At 28.8% G+C, this 19,660-nt stretch overlaps 1 protein-coding gene across 1 annotated transcript; it reads left to right on the plus strand.

Moving 5' to 3' along the window:
• The first annotated feature begins 770 nt into the window (after window positions 1-770).
• Window positions 771-18,366, plus strand: LOC113385618. The gene is made up of 25 exons (XM_026623466.1): window positions 771-828; window positions 938-1,078; window positions 1,133-1,305; window positions 3,403-3,550; window positions 3,624-3,813; window positions 4,041-4,219; window positions 4,544-4,761; window positions 4,819-4,987; window positions 5,143-5,252; window positions 5,937-6,044; window positions 6,117-6,283; window positions 8,543-8,764; window positions 8,814-8,844; window positions 11,389-11,527; window positions 11,608-11,765; window positions 11,845-11,989; window positions 12,052-12,241; window positions 13,162-13,340; window positions 13,433-13,650; window positions 13,709-13,877; window positions 15,572-15,681; window positions 15,764-15,871; window positions 15,936-16,102; window positions 18,012-18,233; window positions 18,300-18,366. The coding sequence occupies exons 1-25, from the start codon at window positions 771-773 to the stop codon at window positions 18,364-18,366; spliced, it is 3,786 nt and encodes a 1,261-aa protein (XP_026479251.1).
• The last annotated feature ends 1,294 nt before the right edge of the window (window positions 18,367-19,660 follow it).

A 19,660-nucleotide genomic window follows, 5' to 3' on the forward strand; every position in this document is an offset into this window, starting at 1 on the left:
GCAGTTTCTTTATAATTATCAGAAGTGCAACTTTGTAGTCCAGGCTTTCGCAAAAAATTTGGAACCGATATTTAGAATTTAAAATCGCTCGGAAGATATTTTTTGCAAATCGTGCTGATTGGTAAAAATTTGCCGTGCTGTTTCTTAGTAATTAATCATAATTTTAGTTTTGACGATTTTTATAGGACACTGTGAGATGATGAAGTTCATTGTCTTAATCTATTAAAATATTATCGGTATGTAGAAAATAGTTTAATTATAAAAATGCGTCAAAGTTTGCAATAATGGGACAAACCGAAATTATCGCTATTGTTGTAAAATAATATTAAAAACTGCATGTAATATTAAAAAGTGAATGTATTCAAAATCTTTGTGCAATTTTAATAATAATGTATATTCTATCTTTATTTGTTCGTAGTTCGTACATGATTTACTACAGTTTAAATTGTATTTGGAAACCTATTACTGTCAATCAAATTTTTAATCAAGTTTACAAATGATTTTATTATTTATCTAAGTAAATTCTAAGTTATTTCTGATAGAATTCTAGATCATATAAAGTACATTTGAGGAAATGAAAGTAGTTTTGAAAAGCGCAAGTTAGTGAGCTTATTGAATTTAGTAAATTCTGTTAACACAATATTGTTTATGAATTTTTATTGGAGATTATTATACTAATATAATTACACTGAAGTTACAGTGAAGTTGAACATATATGTTTATTGAAATTTTTGATATATTTTCAATATTGAATTATTTTATTTCCTCAAATGAATGAAGGAATTCTTGCATATAAAAAGCAAGATATTTATGAGAAAAGAGTCATAAGTAATTTTTGGAATGAAAATGAATTTTGCAAATTCTTCTATTTCTGGTATATATATTTATTTATTGAAATATTTATATAATTCGAATTATGTTAATTGACTATTTTTAGTTCTTAATCTCATAATATTATGCCTACCTGCGATTTTAACTATCGATCCAATAATTGTTACGTATGTTAAATTTCTGAAAGATTTTGTTAAGTCGTCCACATCTCCAAAAGTAATTAATGCATATCTGTGCTGGAAAAAAGGTAAGACAATCTTCATAACATTAAATATGGTTATTTATATTTATTTATTTTTAGATGAACTTATTTATCTTCATCGGCAAATGCCTTTAACAATGATATGCACCCTTTCTTCATTTGATCATTACAATGTTATATTGAAGAAGAGGATAACAACTGCAGAATTTAGGCAACATGAAATATTTGTACTGGATTTTTCATGTTCTGATAGCCTGGACTTTTTAAATAAGGTAAGATATAAAATGTTTTTGTTGATTGTATTATTATAAACAATATTTAGCTTAATAAAACAAACTATATTTAGATTTAGTATAATAAAGCAGTGTGTTGTAGAGTGTGTTGAATATTAAAACAACAATAAATATCGCAATAATACAAAAAATTCAATTTTTTTCTACTTACAAATCAGAAATAAATTACAAGATTTTCAAGTTTTCAAAAAGCTTTTAGATTTTCCATATCATAAAAAAATTCAATAATTAGTAGAACGTTTTGTTTCAAATAATTTAAGTTATAACTGCTAATAGAGCATCAAATAGCATTAGATAATTTCATAAAAAAACTAGTGGTGCATGGCATCGTGCCTTAAGACAAATTGCTGGTACTTACCGTACCAGAATTAAATATTCCAGCAAAAAAAATCAATAAATAATAACAATTATTATAAATATTTTCAAAGAGATAATATAATTACTATATAACACTACAAACTGAAATGTAAATTTACAATTTATATTTAAAATATAAATAGTTTATATTTATATGAAACTTAGTATTTTTTATAATTTTGAAAAAAAATCTGCAGATTTTGAAATTCATCTCAAAAAAAAACTGTAATAAAATTAGTACGCGTGTTTAAAATCTCTATAATATATCTGATAAATTGAGGCATTTTAGACATTCTAATAGCCATTTTAGGCCGCCAAATATATTTATTTTTTACATTTTCCAATGTATCTCTGAAACCGCTGGACCTGCTTGCCCAAGAATTTAATCAATTCCTTATTTTGTCAAAACAAGTAAAATGTTTTTTAAATCATTCACATCGGGCAATCCATTACCTCAAAAACTGAATTACCATATTTGGCACTTTTGCTCCGTACCTTTAAAACGGCCGGACCTATCTTCGCCAAAAACTAATCAGCACGACTCCCCATCAGTAGATATCGAATGTTTTTTAAATCATTCGAATCGGTTGATCCAGGCGCCCGAAATCGTGGACAAAATACTATCTCCATACAAACACATACATCAATTTTTCCTAATATTATTGCTATCATATTACATTTTATCAGAAAATGTTATTCAACAAAAATTGTGTAATATTGTACCTAAAAGCAAATGTTACATACCCCTGTAATATGCTAGTAAAAAATTTATTGTCTTTTTCAATTATACTTCTGTTTCAATTATACTTCTGTTATTCATAATTTTTATTAATATTATTATTACTACTATTAATGTTTATATTTATTGTTGTTTTTGTTATTGTTTTTATTAACTTGCCAAAGAAAAAATTATGTTTTGCGAAAAAATCCAATTTGAAAATTTTGTGTGTTTTGACGTTCCAAATCATTCTGAATTTGAAACCAAATATGGAAAAGGTGACCCTGTGTACGTGTGTATGTGAGCCGATTTTTTACCTTTTGTCAACGTTTAACAAAACAGCTGGATAGATTTCAGAAATTTAAAAGCCATTCGATGTAACTCGATAAAAACTACCGTTTGTCAATTTTGTTCGACGATCGACCATGCCGTTTTTTTGTAATTAGCAGAAAAGTGTAAAAATTGTCGTTCACATTTCGGCCCACTACCTTGATTCAAGTTTAAAAATTCCAAAACCGAAAGATATTATGGTTGATTAGTTTTTTGAAAAAGTCCGGCCGTGCTGTTTCTTCGTAGTTATATGTAGAACTTTTTTTTCGTTTTTGATGAAACATTGTATGATGATAGATTTCATAGTCTGAAATAACATACTAAAATTTTATAGACCTGCGATAAGCTGTTGAATCATAAAAATTTACTAAAGATTTGTATTAGGCCCTGCGCTTAATCGATTAGAATCACAATCTATGCCTTTTGTGCATAGGTTCCGTGTTTCGTGGATAGCTACTGATTATAGTTGACGTCCACGTACAATTGAGCGTTTCCATGAAACACTATCCTCATTAACTTCCCGTAGGGTATGTTATAGTAATCTAAAAAAAAATCAAAAAAGGAAATTTTTGCATATCTTTACGTTTCAAAGATTTCTGAACATATGATAGCAATAATATTCATATTTATCAAAACAGAAAATTATTATTTTATGATATTTAATTTCACAGGCAAACGATGCAAAATTATTCAGCTTTCCATACTCTTGGTTACTGCTTAGTCAGGATGAACTCAAATTAGAAAAATATGGAATATTACCAGACAGTAATCTGATTGTAGCACTAAATAATAATTCATCAGAAATGTTCTTATATCAAGGTCAAATATAAATATAATTTGTGGTATATGTGAAGAACAGTTTAATAAGAATTCATTTGTATTAATATTTCAGTATATAAAACATCATTGTTTTCTGATATTATCTACGAACCATATGGTTTTTGGTCTGAAACCGAAGGAATTACTGATAGGAGAACTAGTCCAATACTTTCTAGACGCCGACGAAACCTTCTTGGAGCTACAATAACATCCTCATTAGTGATTACTCATAATGATTCGTTAAATCATTTGGATGATTATAAGTACGTACCTGCATACGTAAAAATTATAATACAAGCTTGTTAGTATAAAAATTTATTTATTATATATTTATTTCTTTTTGTAATTTTTGAAGACCATTTGTTAATGTTTAAAATTATCATATAAAATCAAGATAATCCGAAATCATGCATTTTTTGACAAATTTATGATTACATTGAACTCTAAATGACATCTATAGACTTTAGTAGTTGTCTATTTCTGATTTCAGAGAAAAGCACGTTGATACTATCACAAAGGCAGCCTATAAACTGAGCAATCATCTCTTGGATGTCGTAAATGCGACAAGATCTTACACCATTGTGCCATCTTGGGGTTACAGGGACCCCAATGTTTCAGGGGGATGGAATGGAATGATTGGAGAGCTGATAAGAGGAGAAGCTGATTTAGGTTTGTAATCAATAATAGCATTTGAAGGCTTGAATGAATTATGGACGATTAAAATAAAAAGTATATGTGAATGTACAAGACAACAAGATTAATTATTCTATTAGTCTTACTAAGGCTAGCATGCTGGACAATAGAACTTAAGTATTATTATAGATATTACAACAACAATATAAAAACATGTTTACCCTTTCAATCACTTTGAACGTTTCTGATTTTAAAATCACTAACAAAGTCTTCTGAGTAATAGTCTATACACTAATTGAACAATAAGATTTCTAAAATAATTTCTATTAGGTATAAACCAGATCAAGTTTTATTTTTCAGGTACTCCACTATTTTTGACTGCTGATCGAATACCTGTAATTGAATATATATCGATGACAACACCCACACAATCCAAATTTGTTTTTCGAGCACCTCCTCTGAGTTATGTCAGTAATTTATATCTTTTGCCATTTGATGATGGAGTCTGGATTGCTAGTTTGGCGTTCATTATATTAATGGTTCTGGCTATGAGTTTCACATCGATATTAGAACATGAGGTTGGTAAACATTTATACTGCTACTAACTTTATAGAATTTATTAAACTAAATTTTAGGAAGATTCTGGGATTTGGACAACTGTAAGTAACGCTGTTTTGTTATCATTAGGCGCTATATGTCAACAAGGACCTTCCAGATCTCCAAATCATCCAGCTGGAAGGATACTTTCGTTTTTCCTATTTGTAGCAGTCATGTTCTTATATACATCATACACTGCAAACATAGGTGAAATTGTTTCATTCATTTTTCTTTAATATATTGATTAAAGATTGATTGGTAGATTGTAGTGATCTAAACATTATTTTGATACAACTAGATGACAAGTTTTATCCAGCAATAGTCTTTTATAATTTAATTAATAAATATTAATATAATTTTAGTATCTCTTCTTCAAGCTCGAACCTACAGCATTCGAACCCTTAAGGATCTACTTGATTCACCTATGAAACTCGGAGTGGACGATACTGTTTTTAATCATTATTATTTTTCGGTAAACGTCTTAATTAGTAATAATTTTCAATCTCCAATATATTCTAATTAATTATATATAATACTTATAATTAAAATAGCAATTAATTTGAACAGATCTTAATTTAAACAGACGTTGAGTTGGTTGAGATCAATTCTATAACGATCAATTCAGATTTAAGGAGAAATCAGATGAAAATTCTAGTCAAAATTGATCCCGATCAGTCAGAGACTGATCGATATTTGAAATAAATTGATAAATCAAGTTTAATTAAGTTTGTTGATTTTGAAAATCTAATAAGATAATATTTTTTCTTGAATAGTAGATAGTATAGGGAAATTGGTTTAACAATATTTTTAACCAGATATATGAAAGTTTGTTTGTTTTTTAATCTAGCGAGGGGCTGAATTTATCAAAATTTTTATAAGCAGTAGATTCTTGAGAAATAAATACATTCTATTAATTTAAAAAATATCAATAATTAGAAAATATTATAAAAGAGTCTTCTTAGCTTGCAATTTTCTATTGCGACTCAATTCTATAGATGATTTTCTGCACGATCACAATTATGGGGTACTGGATTCTATGTTAACTTACTGATTTAAAATTAAACAATTCAGCTGTAAATATTAAATTTCTTATTAACAAACTATTATATTAACTACTATTTTCTCATAAATTTTAACTAATAATTACTATTTATAGACAGCAAAAGAGCCGATACGAAAAGCAATTTATGAAAATAAAATTGCTCCAAAGGGCGAGAAACCTCATTTTTTTAATGAACAAGAAGGAATTGATAAAATGAGACAGGTAACTGTTTTTTTAAATAATAACACACAGGACCATTATATGTATGTATCTAATTTATTATTCTTATTATAGGGATTGTTTGCTTTCCATTTTGAACGAGGAGTTGGCTACAAAATAGTATCAGAGACCTTCTATGAGCATGAAAAATGCGGCTTAATGGAAATAGATTTTCTGTCATTCACGGATCCATGGATGCCAGTTCAGAAGTATTCTCCATATAAGGAGATATTCAAGATAAAGTTTGTATTTTAGACTAAAGGATATATATATAAATTCGCAAACTGTTTATGTTTATAAAAACTGTCTTCATAATCTCTCATACCAGACACATCTGTCTGACTGAGATATGAAAATCGCAATGTTTAGAAGTAAATTATTCTGAAATCTTACAAGAACTTCAATTTTTTTACATTTGTATCTAATTAAAAATGTTGCAATTTTGAATTAAGCGTATAATTTCAAGTCGGGGAAAAAATCGGAACAAAAATGGAAATTTATAAAATTGATGGTATGAGAGCACCACAAATCACTGATTCCCGTTTTCTCCCTTGTTTATCATTCCCATTATTATTTTATTATCATTAGTCACTTTTTATTCACTCTTGTAAATTTTCCTTTCATGACCATCATGCATCCAGTCATCAACCATCTGCTTTCTTCTTCTTCCAAATCTTTTCAGTCCTGCTATTTTACATTCGACGACGTCAATGGGTCCGACCTAGTTTCCGTTTCTTTTCAGTATTTGTCTTATACATGATATATATGATCGCTGCTTCAAATTATATGTTGTGTACAATCGATCAATTTTCCTTTCCTTATCAGGGTATAGGATAGAACGGAGTTTAAAGGTCCATGGGTAAAAAGGTCCACCGCCGATATCTTAAAAGCAAGTATTGTTAGGAACTTTTTTCCAAAAATATTTAAAAGAAGGGGAAAATAGGTGTGTAACCAGACATTTCCTTGATTCTTATGACGTCGCTATCGGAAGATAAAGTTTGGAAATCCTTGACTAAAGTATTTTTTGTTGTTGTTAGATTTTTTGTTGTGAGCACTGTTGTTTAGTTAGCTTGGTGGTTTAAGTATACGCTATTCAATTCTTTTGTAAGATTTTTATACAACCTCTACAAAAGCTTACACGTGGGTGGGGTAAAAAAGATCAACTAAAACTTTACCTGAGCAAAAGTGTAAAATAGGAAAAAAGGTACATTAAGTTAAATAAAGCAATTTTACAAAAAAAAGTTGTTCCGACTCTGCTGATGAATATTTCTGACAAAATACCAATTCAAGGTTACTTATATTTTGCATTGGTTGAATAATGTAGCTATTATTTTGTAAAAACAATCCCTCTAATATTAAAATAAGACAATAGATCTGTTTGCTCTCACGGGGGTAAAATGGGCTACGTTACAAATTTTTGAAAAATAGCAAAAAAACTCGAGTAATTAAACAAAACATATTCTGATAGTTGTTTGATATGTGTGATTTGTTGTGATGTAATTGCTTTGGTTTTCACAATATAATTGCTCAAAGTCAAGTTGAATCTTTGTGCCTCGCCCTACCCTATAGGGTTTATATGATCACTACTTCAAAATTTGAATTTGATGAAATCAAGTATAATGGTAGATTTTATGCCCAAACCGGCTGGAGTAAACTATTAGAGATCTATGAGAAGTGGTTTAACCTTATAAATCAATTAAAATACAATTATTAAATATTATTAATATTTTATGATTATAATTAACTTCCCTTAGGGTAAGTTTTAGTAATCGCAAAAAATCGAAAATGAAATTTTTTATATAAATTAACGTTTTAAAGGTTTCTGAACATTTTGGCATACCTTAGAAAAAAAATGACGTATGTGTGTGTGTGTGTGCAGATACAAATTTTCGTTGACGATTTCGGGAACACGAATCAACCGATTTGAGTAATTCGTAACAATTGTTAAAAACAGTCGATTCGTATTGATAGGGAGACGTACTGATTAGTTTTTGGCAAAGGCAGGTCTAGCCATTCCAAAGATACGGGGCAAAAAGTGCCAAAAACGGTAACTCAGTTTTTAAGAGAGAACGGAGCGTCCGATTTTAATAATTCAAAAAACTATTTACTTTTATTGACAAGATGAAGAACTGATTAAATTTTTGGTACGGCAGGTCCAGCGTTTATGGACTCTCAATAAAAATAAGTTAAAAAAATGTCAATTGACGGTCAAAAATGTTTATTGGACATATGTATGCACATCAAAATATCAGATATTTATTTATAGAGATTTTCATAATGTGTACACATCTTGTGTAATTTTTTTTAGGTTCCGTACCAAAATTTTCAATTATGGTACGAAGAGTTCCAGCAATTTGCCTTAAGGCACGATGCCATGCACCCCACTAGTTATTTTTTAAAACTATATATGTTGTTGACACTTTTTCATATAGCAGTCGATAATTGTCTTCTCGGAACTATTATCCCGGGTTCGGCTCACATTGTATAATCTATTATTTCAGTATGTTCAAAATTCGAGAAAGTGGTATCCAATCTCGAGAAGTGGTCCTGCATTACACTAAGAAGCCGTTTTGTACTACCGGCGGCGCCAGTTTCGTCAGCGTTGGATTGCTCGATTGCTATTTTGCAGGATTTCTACTTTGTGTAGGAATTGCAATATCCATATGCCTTTTAGTGCTTGAACTTTTGTTCGGCACTCGCAAAACCATCTTTGGTAAACAGAGGTAAAAAATAATATTAACATTTAAAATATATTAATGATGTTCCTAATAGTTCTGAATTACTTCCTAGTGATAAGGATGCTGTGACAACCAATGATAAGGATTTAATGAAAAATTAAGCATTTTTTTTAAATAATGAAATAAATGGAAGGTATTGTGTTGGTAGATTAAGAATTTTAGGAAACATTGATCTAGTCTGCTGTATTACAAATTTATCTCTAAAAATAATAAAAATATAATAACATTGAAATATTCTTTTAAAGCGACGGTAGATACTGCATGTCTGTAGCATGATTTATTCTGCTATATTATCATTGTGTCTCTGGAAATAATAATAATGCAATAACATTAAAATGTATTTTTAGTCTAATTGTTCATTCTTTTAATACTAACCTTTGTGCTTCTTAAAATTTCCTTACAATAACCCTCAGATCTGCATTTTTTAACAACATTTTGTGCCTAGGAAATTATCAATAGGTGATCTGTTTCTCTACACTTCAAGCAAAATAAAGTTAATTTTAATTTGTTATTAAGTTTTTAAATTGCTTTTAGAATAAATGGAGTACCAATTTTTATAGAAAACACTATATTACTATACTTATTTCAATTTATTTTTAGAATCTTTTTTAAGTTTTAAGGTCAATCTATGACACCCAAATTTACTCCTAAATGTGCTGAGATGTTATGGTAATATATTTTGAAAAATTTGAAAATAAACCATTATTATTATCTATATACTTACCAACATTATATTACTTTTTATTATTTATTTCTAAATCTATTTTATTAGATTATTAAATTGATATGAACTATTTTTGATCCATTTGTTAATGAATGTGTAAGTACTTAAAATTTTTAAACTATTAATTATTTTCAATTTGAATTTTCCTAAATAATACGTAATTTGATAAATTGATGGTTACGCTTTATATAATTATGGATCTCTACCATAAAGCTACTCTCCCATATCATTAACCATTTTAATAATTTATTTCACGTATCATGGAAGAGTTATTACTAATTTTGCTGGTTAGCACAAATATTTGAAACTATAATTTAGTAACACAAATTAGTTCCAAAGGGTTTGCACGACAGATCTTTAAAAATAAAAACAAAAATGATTATAAACGTAAGTTTTGTTTTTATATAACTCCTTAACGTTTTCATTTTTGAGCGTCAAGTAACTATGTGTATATAATATTTTCATGAGAAATGTGAAAATTGTTAATATGTTTTTTGGATTTTTTTCTCCTAAATGCCATACTATCATATTAAGTTTTAATTATATACTATGACGTTAAAAAGATGTTAAAATTTTATTAACTTCCTGAAGGTCAAGTTTATGTTTTCATCAAAAAATTCGATTCACTAATTTATGTTTTCTCGACGTTTTAAGCCATTCTGATTTAAATGAGACCAAATCGCAGAAAAGTGAAAAAAAATTTGTCCACGTTTCTCGCGTTTCTGAATTCTGAATCGATTTTGAAAATTCAAAAATTTTTGGCATACGTCAGAGAAAATGGATGTGTGTGTGTATGTATGTATGGATACAATTTTTCGTCCATGTTTTCGCGCGTACGGATCAACCGATTTGAATGGTTCAGAAAACATTCGATTTCTTTTGATAAGTAGATGTGCTGTTTAGTTTTTGGCAAAAGCAGGTCCAGCAGTTACGGATATAAAGAGCAAAGAGAGCATAAAATAAAAATCGAGTTTTTGAGAGAACAGAGCATCCGATTTGCATGATCTAAAAAACATTCAATTAGTAATGATTGAGAGAAGTGATTATTAGTAAAGAGCTAAATGTACAAAAAATGGCAGTTTTTGAGAGAACTAAGCGTCCGATTTAATTAATTCAGAAAACTTTCTGCTTGTCTTAAGAAAATAATAGATTTTGGAAAAAAAAATTTTTTTCAACTTTTTTTTTTTTAATTTTTTGTATATCGAAAATAATTCAGATTTTATTTTTAATTCTGATAATAGTTATAATATACTTTAAACAAATAATTTCAACTTTGCAATTCAGTTTATATAATTCTTATAAAAATTAGACAATGTTACAATATTTTTAATAATCTATTTGAAAACATTCAGTATTCCTCGAAAATTTCGTTACGGTACGGGAAGTTCCAGCAATTTGCCTTAAGGCACGATGCCACACACCCCACTAGTTTGGAAATGGTACTGATTAGTTTTACGTAAAAACCTACCAAGCCGTTTTTTTGAAATCAACTGTTGAAAAAAAATTATTGTCGATTTTTATGGAACTTTTTTTCAAAGCTTGAGAAAATTTTTAACGTTTGTTAAAATTAAAATTAGACGATTTTCTTGGTATAACGATAGAGTACTTGGTCTTAATGAGCATACTAAACTATCGGAAAATCCTACGGAAACTGGTTCAATTATAAAAATTGTTGATTTTTGAAAATTTACTTTTTGAAAATACTCCGAGTTAATGTGTTCTTTCGTTTTCAATTATGCGTAATAAATCCACTCGGAATACTTTTAATCACTCATAAATTAATTTATTTTTTATTGATTAAGCCGATTATTTACACATATCGGGAAGTTAATGTAACTTGCCTCAAGGCAAAATACCAATACCAACTAGTTTATTTATTTTTTAGTATTTTTATATTTTACTACTGATACCATTGGCTACAAGTATAAATCCCAAAGTTATTAAATACACAGCATTTTTAAAGCATTATATTTCCGCTTCAAAATCTCCTTCGATATTGACTGCATATTTATGCTGGACAGAAGGTATATATTATTCTAAATAAATTCAAATTAATGAATTGAATTTTGTTTTTGTGGCTTATATTTATTTTTGATCAATTTAGATGAATTAATTTATATTCGACGAGAAATTCCATTGACCATGCTGCGGATTTCGCAATCATATCAGGAGAGAAATCAAGTTGATCTATTGGGATTTCAACAACATGAAGTTTTTATTTTAGATACTTATTGTCCCTTTGCTCTAGATATTTTAGAAAAGGTGAGGTTTTACTACTACTACATTTAAAGTATTTCACTATTACTAAGATTTTTTTCTCTAATAATGTAAATTTTTCTAGGCAAACCAAGAAAACTTATTTAATTTTCCATACACATGGATTCTATTTGGTGCACATGAGATCAACTTGGAACCATATGATATTTTCGCTGACAGTAATCTGATTCTGGCGATAGAATTTCTATCAGGCTTTTCCTTAGATCAAGGTTTGAAATTTATAAATTGAATTGATTTAAACTAACTTATATCTCATTTATCCAATTAAAAGCGTATAAAACATCGAAAATGGGCAATCTAACATATGAACCATTTGGATACTGGTCAGAAAATGAAGGAATAATGGATATCAGAACTAGCCCTATAAATTCAAGGCGCAGGAGAAATCTTTATGGAGCACCGATTACGTCTTCTTTAGTAATAACTCATAATGACTCACAAAATCATTTAGAAGATTACAAGTAAGCAAATATTGTTTAAGTATTTATCATTTGTTAATTATATTTATATCACTAAAAATAAGTTATTGTACTCGCGTCATATGATAGTTGTAAAGCACCTCTTTATTAATCTTTTTTTTATAAAAGTTATTTTCTGGAATAATAGATTTTATTTTTTTAAATGAATAATTGTATATTTTAATATTATTAATTTACCGTATTTTGCTTTCCAATTGCTCCAAGGGCAATAAGGCGTATTTTTTGAAGAGACTATTAATAAAAACATAATTTTATATATACCTTTGTTTTTTTAAATACATAATTCAGTAATAATCATACATAAATACATAGCTGAAAAATATAAATATCTAAGTTTTAATAAAATTTCTGTTAGTTGTACTTTAAATTTATTTTTAAATTCTTAAAATTACCATTACCTTTAATATAAAGTTTCTTATTAAGTTTTTCTTGCTGCTCATTTAGTTTTAGCTGAATGCTTTTTCAACACTATTTTATGTAAACTTATGCACAGTTGCATTTTTTCCATTAAGGAATTGGAGTATTAGTTGACATCATTTAATGAGATATTAACTAATAATAAGTCTAAAAATATTTTATTCTTAAGCCTTCTATTAGAGTTCATCGACAGCAGTGATTTGGCCAGTTCATTTGGATGATTTTCTAGTTTGTACTTGTGATTAATACCAAATCTACTGACATTTTTATTCACTGTAAATGTGTTTGTTTTTTATATATCAACGTTATCTATATTTTATATTTATATATCAGCTCGAGGCATAACTAGGACCACCTCTAGAGCATTTCCAAGACTTTTCTGGAATTATGGATGATGTTTCTGATGCTTTCACGCGCATTACCCCAAAGTACTATGCCGTATGTCCAAACATTGCTTTAATAACTTTAAACATTTATTTTCTCAGAGATAAACACATTGATACTATCACAAAAGCAGCTTATAAATTAAGCAATCATCTATTGGATATTGTGAATGCAACCAAGATTTACACAATGGTACCATCATGGGGTTACAAGGATCCAAATTCTGTAGGAGGATGGAACGGAATGCTTGGACAATTGCATCGAGGAGAAGCAGATATAGGTTTATAATTATTTAATAAATATTACATTACTATTTATCTCTAGCAAATTATTATTATTAGGTACTATATAAAAATACACATTTCTTTGTAGGTACTCCATTATTTTTGACTACTGATCGAGTGTCATTAATTGAATATATATCTATGACCACACCGACCCAGGCAAGATTTGTGTTCAGGGCTCCTCCTTTAAGTTATGTCCAAAACTTATATCTTCTTCCATTTGATCGAGGTGTATGGCTCGCTAGTCTGATTTTTATCCTTTTAATGATATTTGTTATTAGTTGTACATCAATGCTAGAAACAGATGTGAGTACAGAGGTATCTTTATAATCAATTAATTCTTAATAAGAAGAATATATTCTAGGAGAATACAGGAGTTTGGATAACAGTAAGCAATTCTTTCCTATTGTCATTGGGAGCAATATGTCAACAGAGTCCCCCTAAAAGTCCAAGATATCCTGCAGGAAGAATAGTTACTTTATTTTTATTTGTGGCTGTTATGTTTCTATATACTTCATACACCGCTAATATAGGTAAGTAACTTAATAAAACTATGTAATTAAATAAACTTGCTACTCTTTCCAGATTCGATAATTTTGTTCATCATAGTCAAAATATTTTTTTATATTGATCAACATTTCAAGCTGACTCTCGGCAGAGAGCATTGTTTTTGAATTTTTAAAATTTTTAACATTGTTTATAATTTTTTTTAATACTTTTTCGTTAATTTAATGACAATGCTAGCAGAAAACTTCCAAATATTTTTTAAATTTTCAACTCACAATGGCTAGTACTGCCTTATATTTAGAGCAGGTGGGTGAGTTGAGTTAAACTCTAACTCGATTGAAGGAAAACTAGTGTGAAAGATTTCCCATTGACGTCTCACATCGCAGTGCTCGAAATGGGCTATTTTCAATTGGAAACATGTTTATAACTTTCCGTATGGTAAGTTATAGTAATGACCGAAAATCGAAAAAGAAAATTTATGCATATCTTCACGTTTCAAAGGTTTCTGAACATTTTGGCATACCTTAGAAAAATTGATGTGTGTGTGTGTGTTTATGTGTGGATACATTTTTCTGTCGACGATTTCGGGCGCACGGATCAACGGATTTGAATGACTAAAAAAATATTCGATTCTTATTGATGGGGAGACGTGCTGATTAGTTTTTGGCATACGAAACAAAGATTGCAGAAAATAGAGATCGAGTTCTTGAGAGAACGGAGTATCCGATTTGGATGATCGAAAAAAAAATAATTCGTACTGAAGGAAAGAAGTGGTGATTAGTTTTTGGCAAAGACAGATCCAGTCATTTTGGAGATACGGAGCTAAATGTGCAAAAAATGTCAGTTTTTGAGAGAACACAGCATCCGATTTGAGTGATTCAAAAAACCCTGTTCTCGTGTTGACGAAACAATTATTTTTGAATTTTTTTTTTAATTTTCAATTGTTTTTTTTAATATCAAAAATAATTCGGAATTTACTTCTAAATCTAGCTGAAATTCTAAAAAATTCTAGAAAATTGCAAAGAATGGTTTGATCATATGTTCAAACTTTAAATAATAATAAAGTCAAACCGTAATGTTTAATTTTTAAACAAATCTGTTGCAACTCATGTTTATTAATTAAACAAAATTAATATTTTTGAATAATGTTTTTTTTCAAACCAAGTTTGAATTATGAAGAAAAACTGGCCAACGGTCTTTTGAAAACACAAATACTCTCTGAAATGCTTGGCTGATTCATTTTATAGACTAATAAAACTACTATGATATCTTATCGATATCTCTCTAAAAATAATTAATTTTTCAAAAACAACTAGAGTATTTTACTATCTTTTAAGTAAACTTAGAAATAACTGATATTTTTCTATGTTAATTAAAAAAAAACTGTTCTATAGATCAACAGAAATCTAATAATCAAAAAGTCTCTGCAAGTAGGATTTTCGTTTGGTAACCAAATATAATATATACCTTCCGGAAATCAATAAAAATTACTTTTGACAGAATATCTTTCATACATATTTTTATGATTTATAATAGAATACCAACCACTTTTGCAAAAGAATTGTTTCTATGGCCTTATTTCAAATAGCTATGCATTATCCCAATACATTTATATTATAACTATTTATGAATACAACACAATACACAATATACAATACACAATACACAATATTTTATATAAAATTATTATAATATTAATTACTATATTATATTTTATTAGTATCTTTGCTGCAAGCTCGAACCTACAGTATCAGAACACTCAAAGATTTACTCAAATCTCCATTAAAAATCGGAGTTGATGACATTGTTTATAATCATTACTACTTTTCGGTAAAAATTCAAAATTGCAATTATTTTTGGTCTTACTTAGATTTGGTCTTAACTATAGTAGTTAATAAGGTCATATTTGTAGACAGCAACTGATCCAGTTCGGAAGGAAATTTATGAGAAAAAAGTTGCTCCGAAAAATAAAAAACCAAACTTTTTCAGCCAGCAAGATGGTATTAATAAAATGAGACAGGTAAGAGTACAAGCATTTATATTCTGTTTTTTTTTTTAGAAAATTACATTTTTTTTATGAATAGGGTTTATTTGCTTTCCATATGGAACGTGGTGCCGGATACAAAGTTGTATCAGAAACATTCTACGAAGATGAAAAGTGTGGTCTAATGGAAATAGATTTTTTGAAGTTCAATGATCCATGGATGCCGGTGCAGAAACGTTCTCCATACAAGGAAATCTTCAAAGTAAAGTTAGTATAATATTGAGATTGATGAAATTTTATTATATTTTATTACATTTAAGTAAAGTATGACTAAGTTTTGTATCCTTTTGAAACTGTAGGAGAAAATATGCGTTTGAAATATATTTTTGATCCAAAACTAATTTAGCTATGTAACCAAAAGATTCGGTTGGTATTAACTTCCTAAAGAAAAAGTTTATGTATTTGACGAAAAATTCAATTTACTATTTTCTTGATCTCTCAAGTCATTCTGAATCAAATCAAAATTGGATAAACTATATTTGTACCATCTGAAGTTGCTAAATCTCAATAATTATTCATTTTTTAAGCATACTGGGAACGAACGACTTACACCTAGTACCTATATTTATTCTCCATTGATGAAATTTATCTTTAGTTTTTAAATCAACGACTATAAATAGTGGCATTATGCCTTAAGGCAAACTGCAAGAAATTTTCGATAGGTATAAACATAAAACACTGAATAAATAGCAATTGAGATTAAGGTAATTAAGTTGTGCAATTGCTTTTTTGGAAATAAATTTTTTGCTTTTCCTTGAATCTAAATAATGCGATTTTTTTATATCTTTTAAACATGCTTATTATATCTGTAATTGTATAAATTAAATTAATTTGCTTAACACGTAATGTATTTTATTTGAATGTGGACGTCAACTGTAATCAGTAGATATCTACGAAACATGAAACGTACATATTTGCTTGGCATATATTCTGATCAGAATCTTTTTTCCAAACTTTGATGATTTTTTATAATTCAATTGCTTTTTGTAGGCTGTTTGTAGGCTTATAATATTTCAGTAGAACATTTTTATATATTTTATTTACGTTTCGAAGGTTTGCGAACATTTTGGAATACCTTAGAAAAATGGATGTATTTGTGCGTGTGTATGTGTGAGTGCGTGTGTGTGTATGTGAGTGCGTGTGTGTATGTATGTATGTGCAGATACAATTTTTCGTCGACGATTTCGAGAACACAGATCAACCAATTTGAATGATTCAAAAAACAATCGATTCCTATTGATAAAGAGATATGCTGATTAGTTTTTGGAAAAGGCAGGTACAGTTATTCCAAAGATACTGGACAAAAAGAGCGTCCCATTTGAATTTGAAGTCCGATTTTGAAGAGCTGAGGAAATTTTTGGGAAGACAGGTCTAGCGGTTTCGGTGATCTAATAAAAAAAGTGAATAAAAATGCCATTTGGCGGATTAAAATGATCATTAGACATATGCCCATCAAATTATCATATATTTTACAGATATTTTAATAATGAAAACATTTTTTTTTACATTTCTATGGGTTCCGTACCAATGTTTATTCGTTATACTGCAATGCGGCGCCCACGCGCATCTATATTTTGTTTCTCCGCAGCCGTTAGCTTTTGCGATTTTGCAATTCCAAAATACTTCAAAGTATAAGAAAATCAAATTTTTCACAAAGGTCATTTTTTTTGAAAATTTTTAAAAATTTCCTTAAGCCCTAACGATGCAATGCATCTCTAGTTCAACTTTGGCCTCATGCGATCAGAATGACTTGAAATGTCGAAAACACATCAAATTGGCATTACGGTTACGGATTTTCTGGTATAAGCATATATTATCCTTCGAGAAGTTAAAAATATTATCGTAAATAAACTATAATCCATCGAACAATATAAAATTAATATTTCCACAATGCAAAATTATCGAACCATTAACCTTTCCGTAACGCGGCATTGTTTCATTAGTGCTACCTGGAGGAAAACACATCGTGCCTGCATTTTGCAACTTGTTACAAAATCCATCCGTGGAGCAACATGCATAACGATATCCAACCGTTGCTCGAGCGTGGTGCAACCGGCCTTGGATAGCACCTAATATAACTTTTATACATTAATTAATTCACGAATGTGTATTTTAGCATGTTCAAAATACGAGAAAGTGGAATACAATCTCGTGAAATAGCACTGCATTACACCAAGAAACCAGTTTGCACTACTGGGGGTGCTAGTTTCGTTAGCGTGGGATTAGTCGACTGCTACTTCGCAGGATTTCTACTCGCTGCCGGAATTGCGATCTCTATATGTATATTAGTGATTGAATTATTGAGTGGTTCGTGCCGAATCAAAACTGATGATGTCAGGTGAGATAACGAAAAAATATGTTACACTCATCTTGTATTTCGTCAATGATTTGTTGCCTATTTCAGTCAAAATAGTGAACTAACAACTAATGACACAAACAGAGTAAATGAAAATATACATTTTTTGGAATGAGAATGTAGTATTAAAAGATAAAATATTTCAAGAATAAATAAATAACCATGTACTAGCTGGCATATTTTTAGATGATATAATAAAAAAATATTTTTAAAATTCATTAAATATTAGAGTTTTATAAATGTTAATACTCGGTGTTCTGCACTCATAGATAAGAAAAAAATATATCAAGTTTGCAAAGTACAGTTATTTTTTATATTTTATATTGTATTCATTATTTTGTACATATTATATTATATTGAATTTTTTTATTATATTTTTTCCTATAAGATGTTGGTCTGAAGCTTCTCCTTACGTCGTATTTTTAGATGGTAGCTCAACGGTTAATCCATATTTGATTATTAACTTCCCTTAGGGTGAGTTATAGTAATGGGCCGAAAATTGAAAATGCTACCATGGATAAAAACCCAGCGTTTTAAGTCGTTCTGAATCGTTTGATGCAAAAAATAAAAAAGTATGTATGTGTGTAGGTGAGCTAAAATAGGATAATTAGGCAACATTTTCTCAAAAAGTGCTGTCAACTTTATTTAAAAACTCATATTGATTAGTTTTGTATATCTTCATGTTTCAGAAGTTTTTGAACATTTTGGCATACCCTAAAAAAAATGGATGTGTGTGTGTATGTGTATGTGTGGAGACAATTTTTTGTCGACGATTTCGGGCGTACGGATGGACCGATTTGAAAAATTCTAAAAGCAATCGATTCCTATTGATAGGGAGATATGCTGATTAATTTTTGAGGAAGACAGGTCCAATGGCTTCCGAGATATGAAGCAAAAAGTGCTAAAAAAAAGTCAGTTTTTAAGAGAACGGATCAATCGATTTGAATGATCTAGAAAACGTTTGATTCGTAATGATGGGAAGAAGTGGTGATTAGATTTTTGCAAAGGCAGGTCCAGTCGTTACTAACTCAATGTGTCCACCTAAATGTTCAAGAAATGGCGGTTTTTGAAATCGCAATTCAGCGTATCAATCAATCAGCAAGCATCCAATTTAAATGACTCAAAAAACTTTATGATTGTATTGACGAAACGATTACTTTTGTGAAAAGAATTTTTTTTATATCATTTTTTCAATTTTTATTCTAGCTAAAATTCTAAACATCATTTATATAATTCAAATGAATGATTTTAACAATTCAGTTCATATAATACTTAGAAATAGAAGACAATGTTCTTCATTTTAAATCCGATTGATTAAGTTTTGTTTATTTACTTTTTATAAAATAAGAATAATGAAAGTTACATTATTTATAATAAGCTATTTGAAAACATTCAATATTTCTAGAATA

Source organism: Ctenocephalides felis, unplaced genomic scaffold (genome assembly GCF_003426905.1).
Source record: "Ctenocephalides felis isolate EL2017-DRISC unplaced genomic scaffold, ASM342690v1 CF-g0.4_SCAFFOLD_03571, whole genome shotgun sequence".
Lineage (NCBI taxonomy): Eukaryota > Metazoa > Arthropoda > Insecta > Siphonaptera > Pulicidae > Ctenocephalides > Ctenocephalides felis.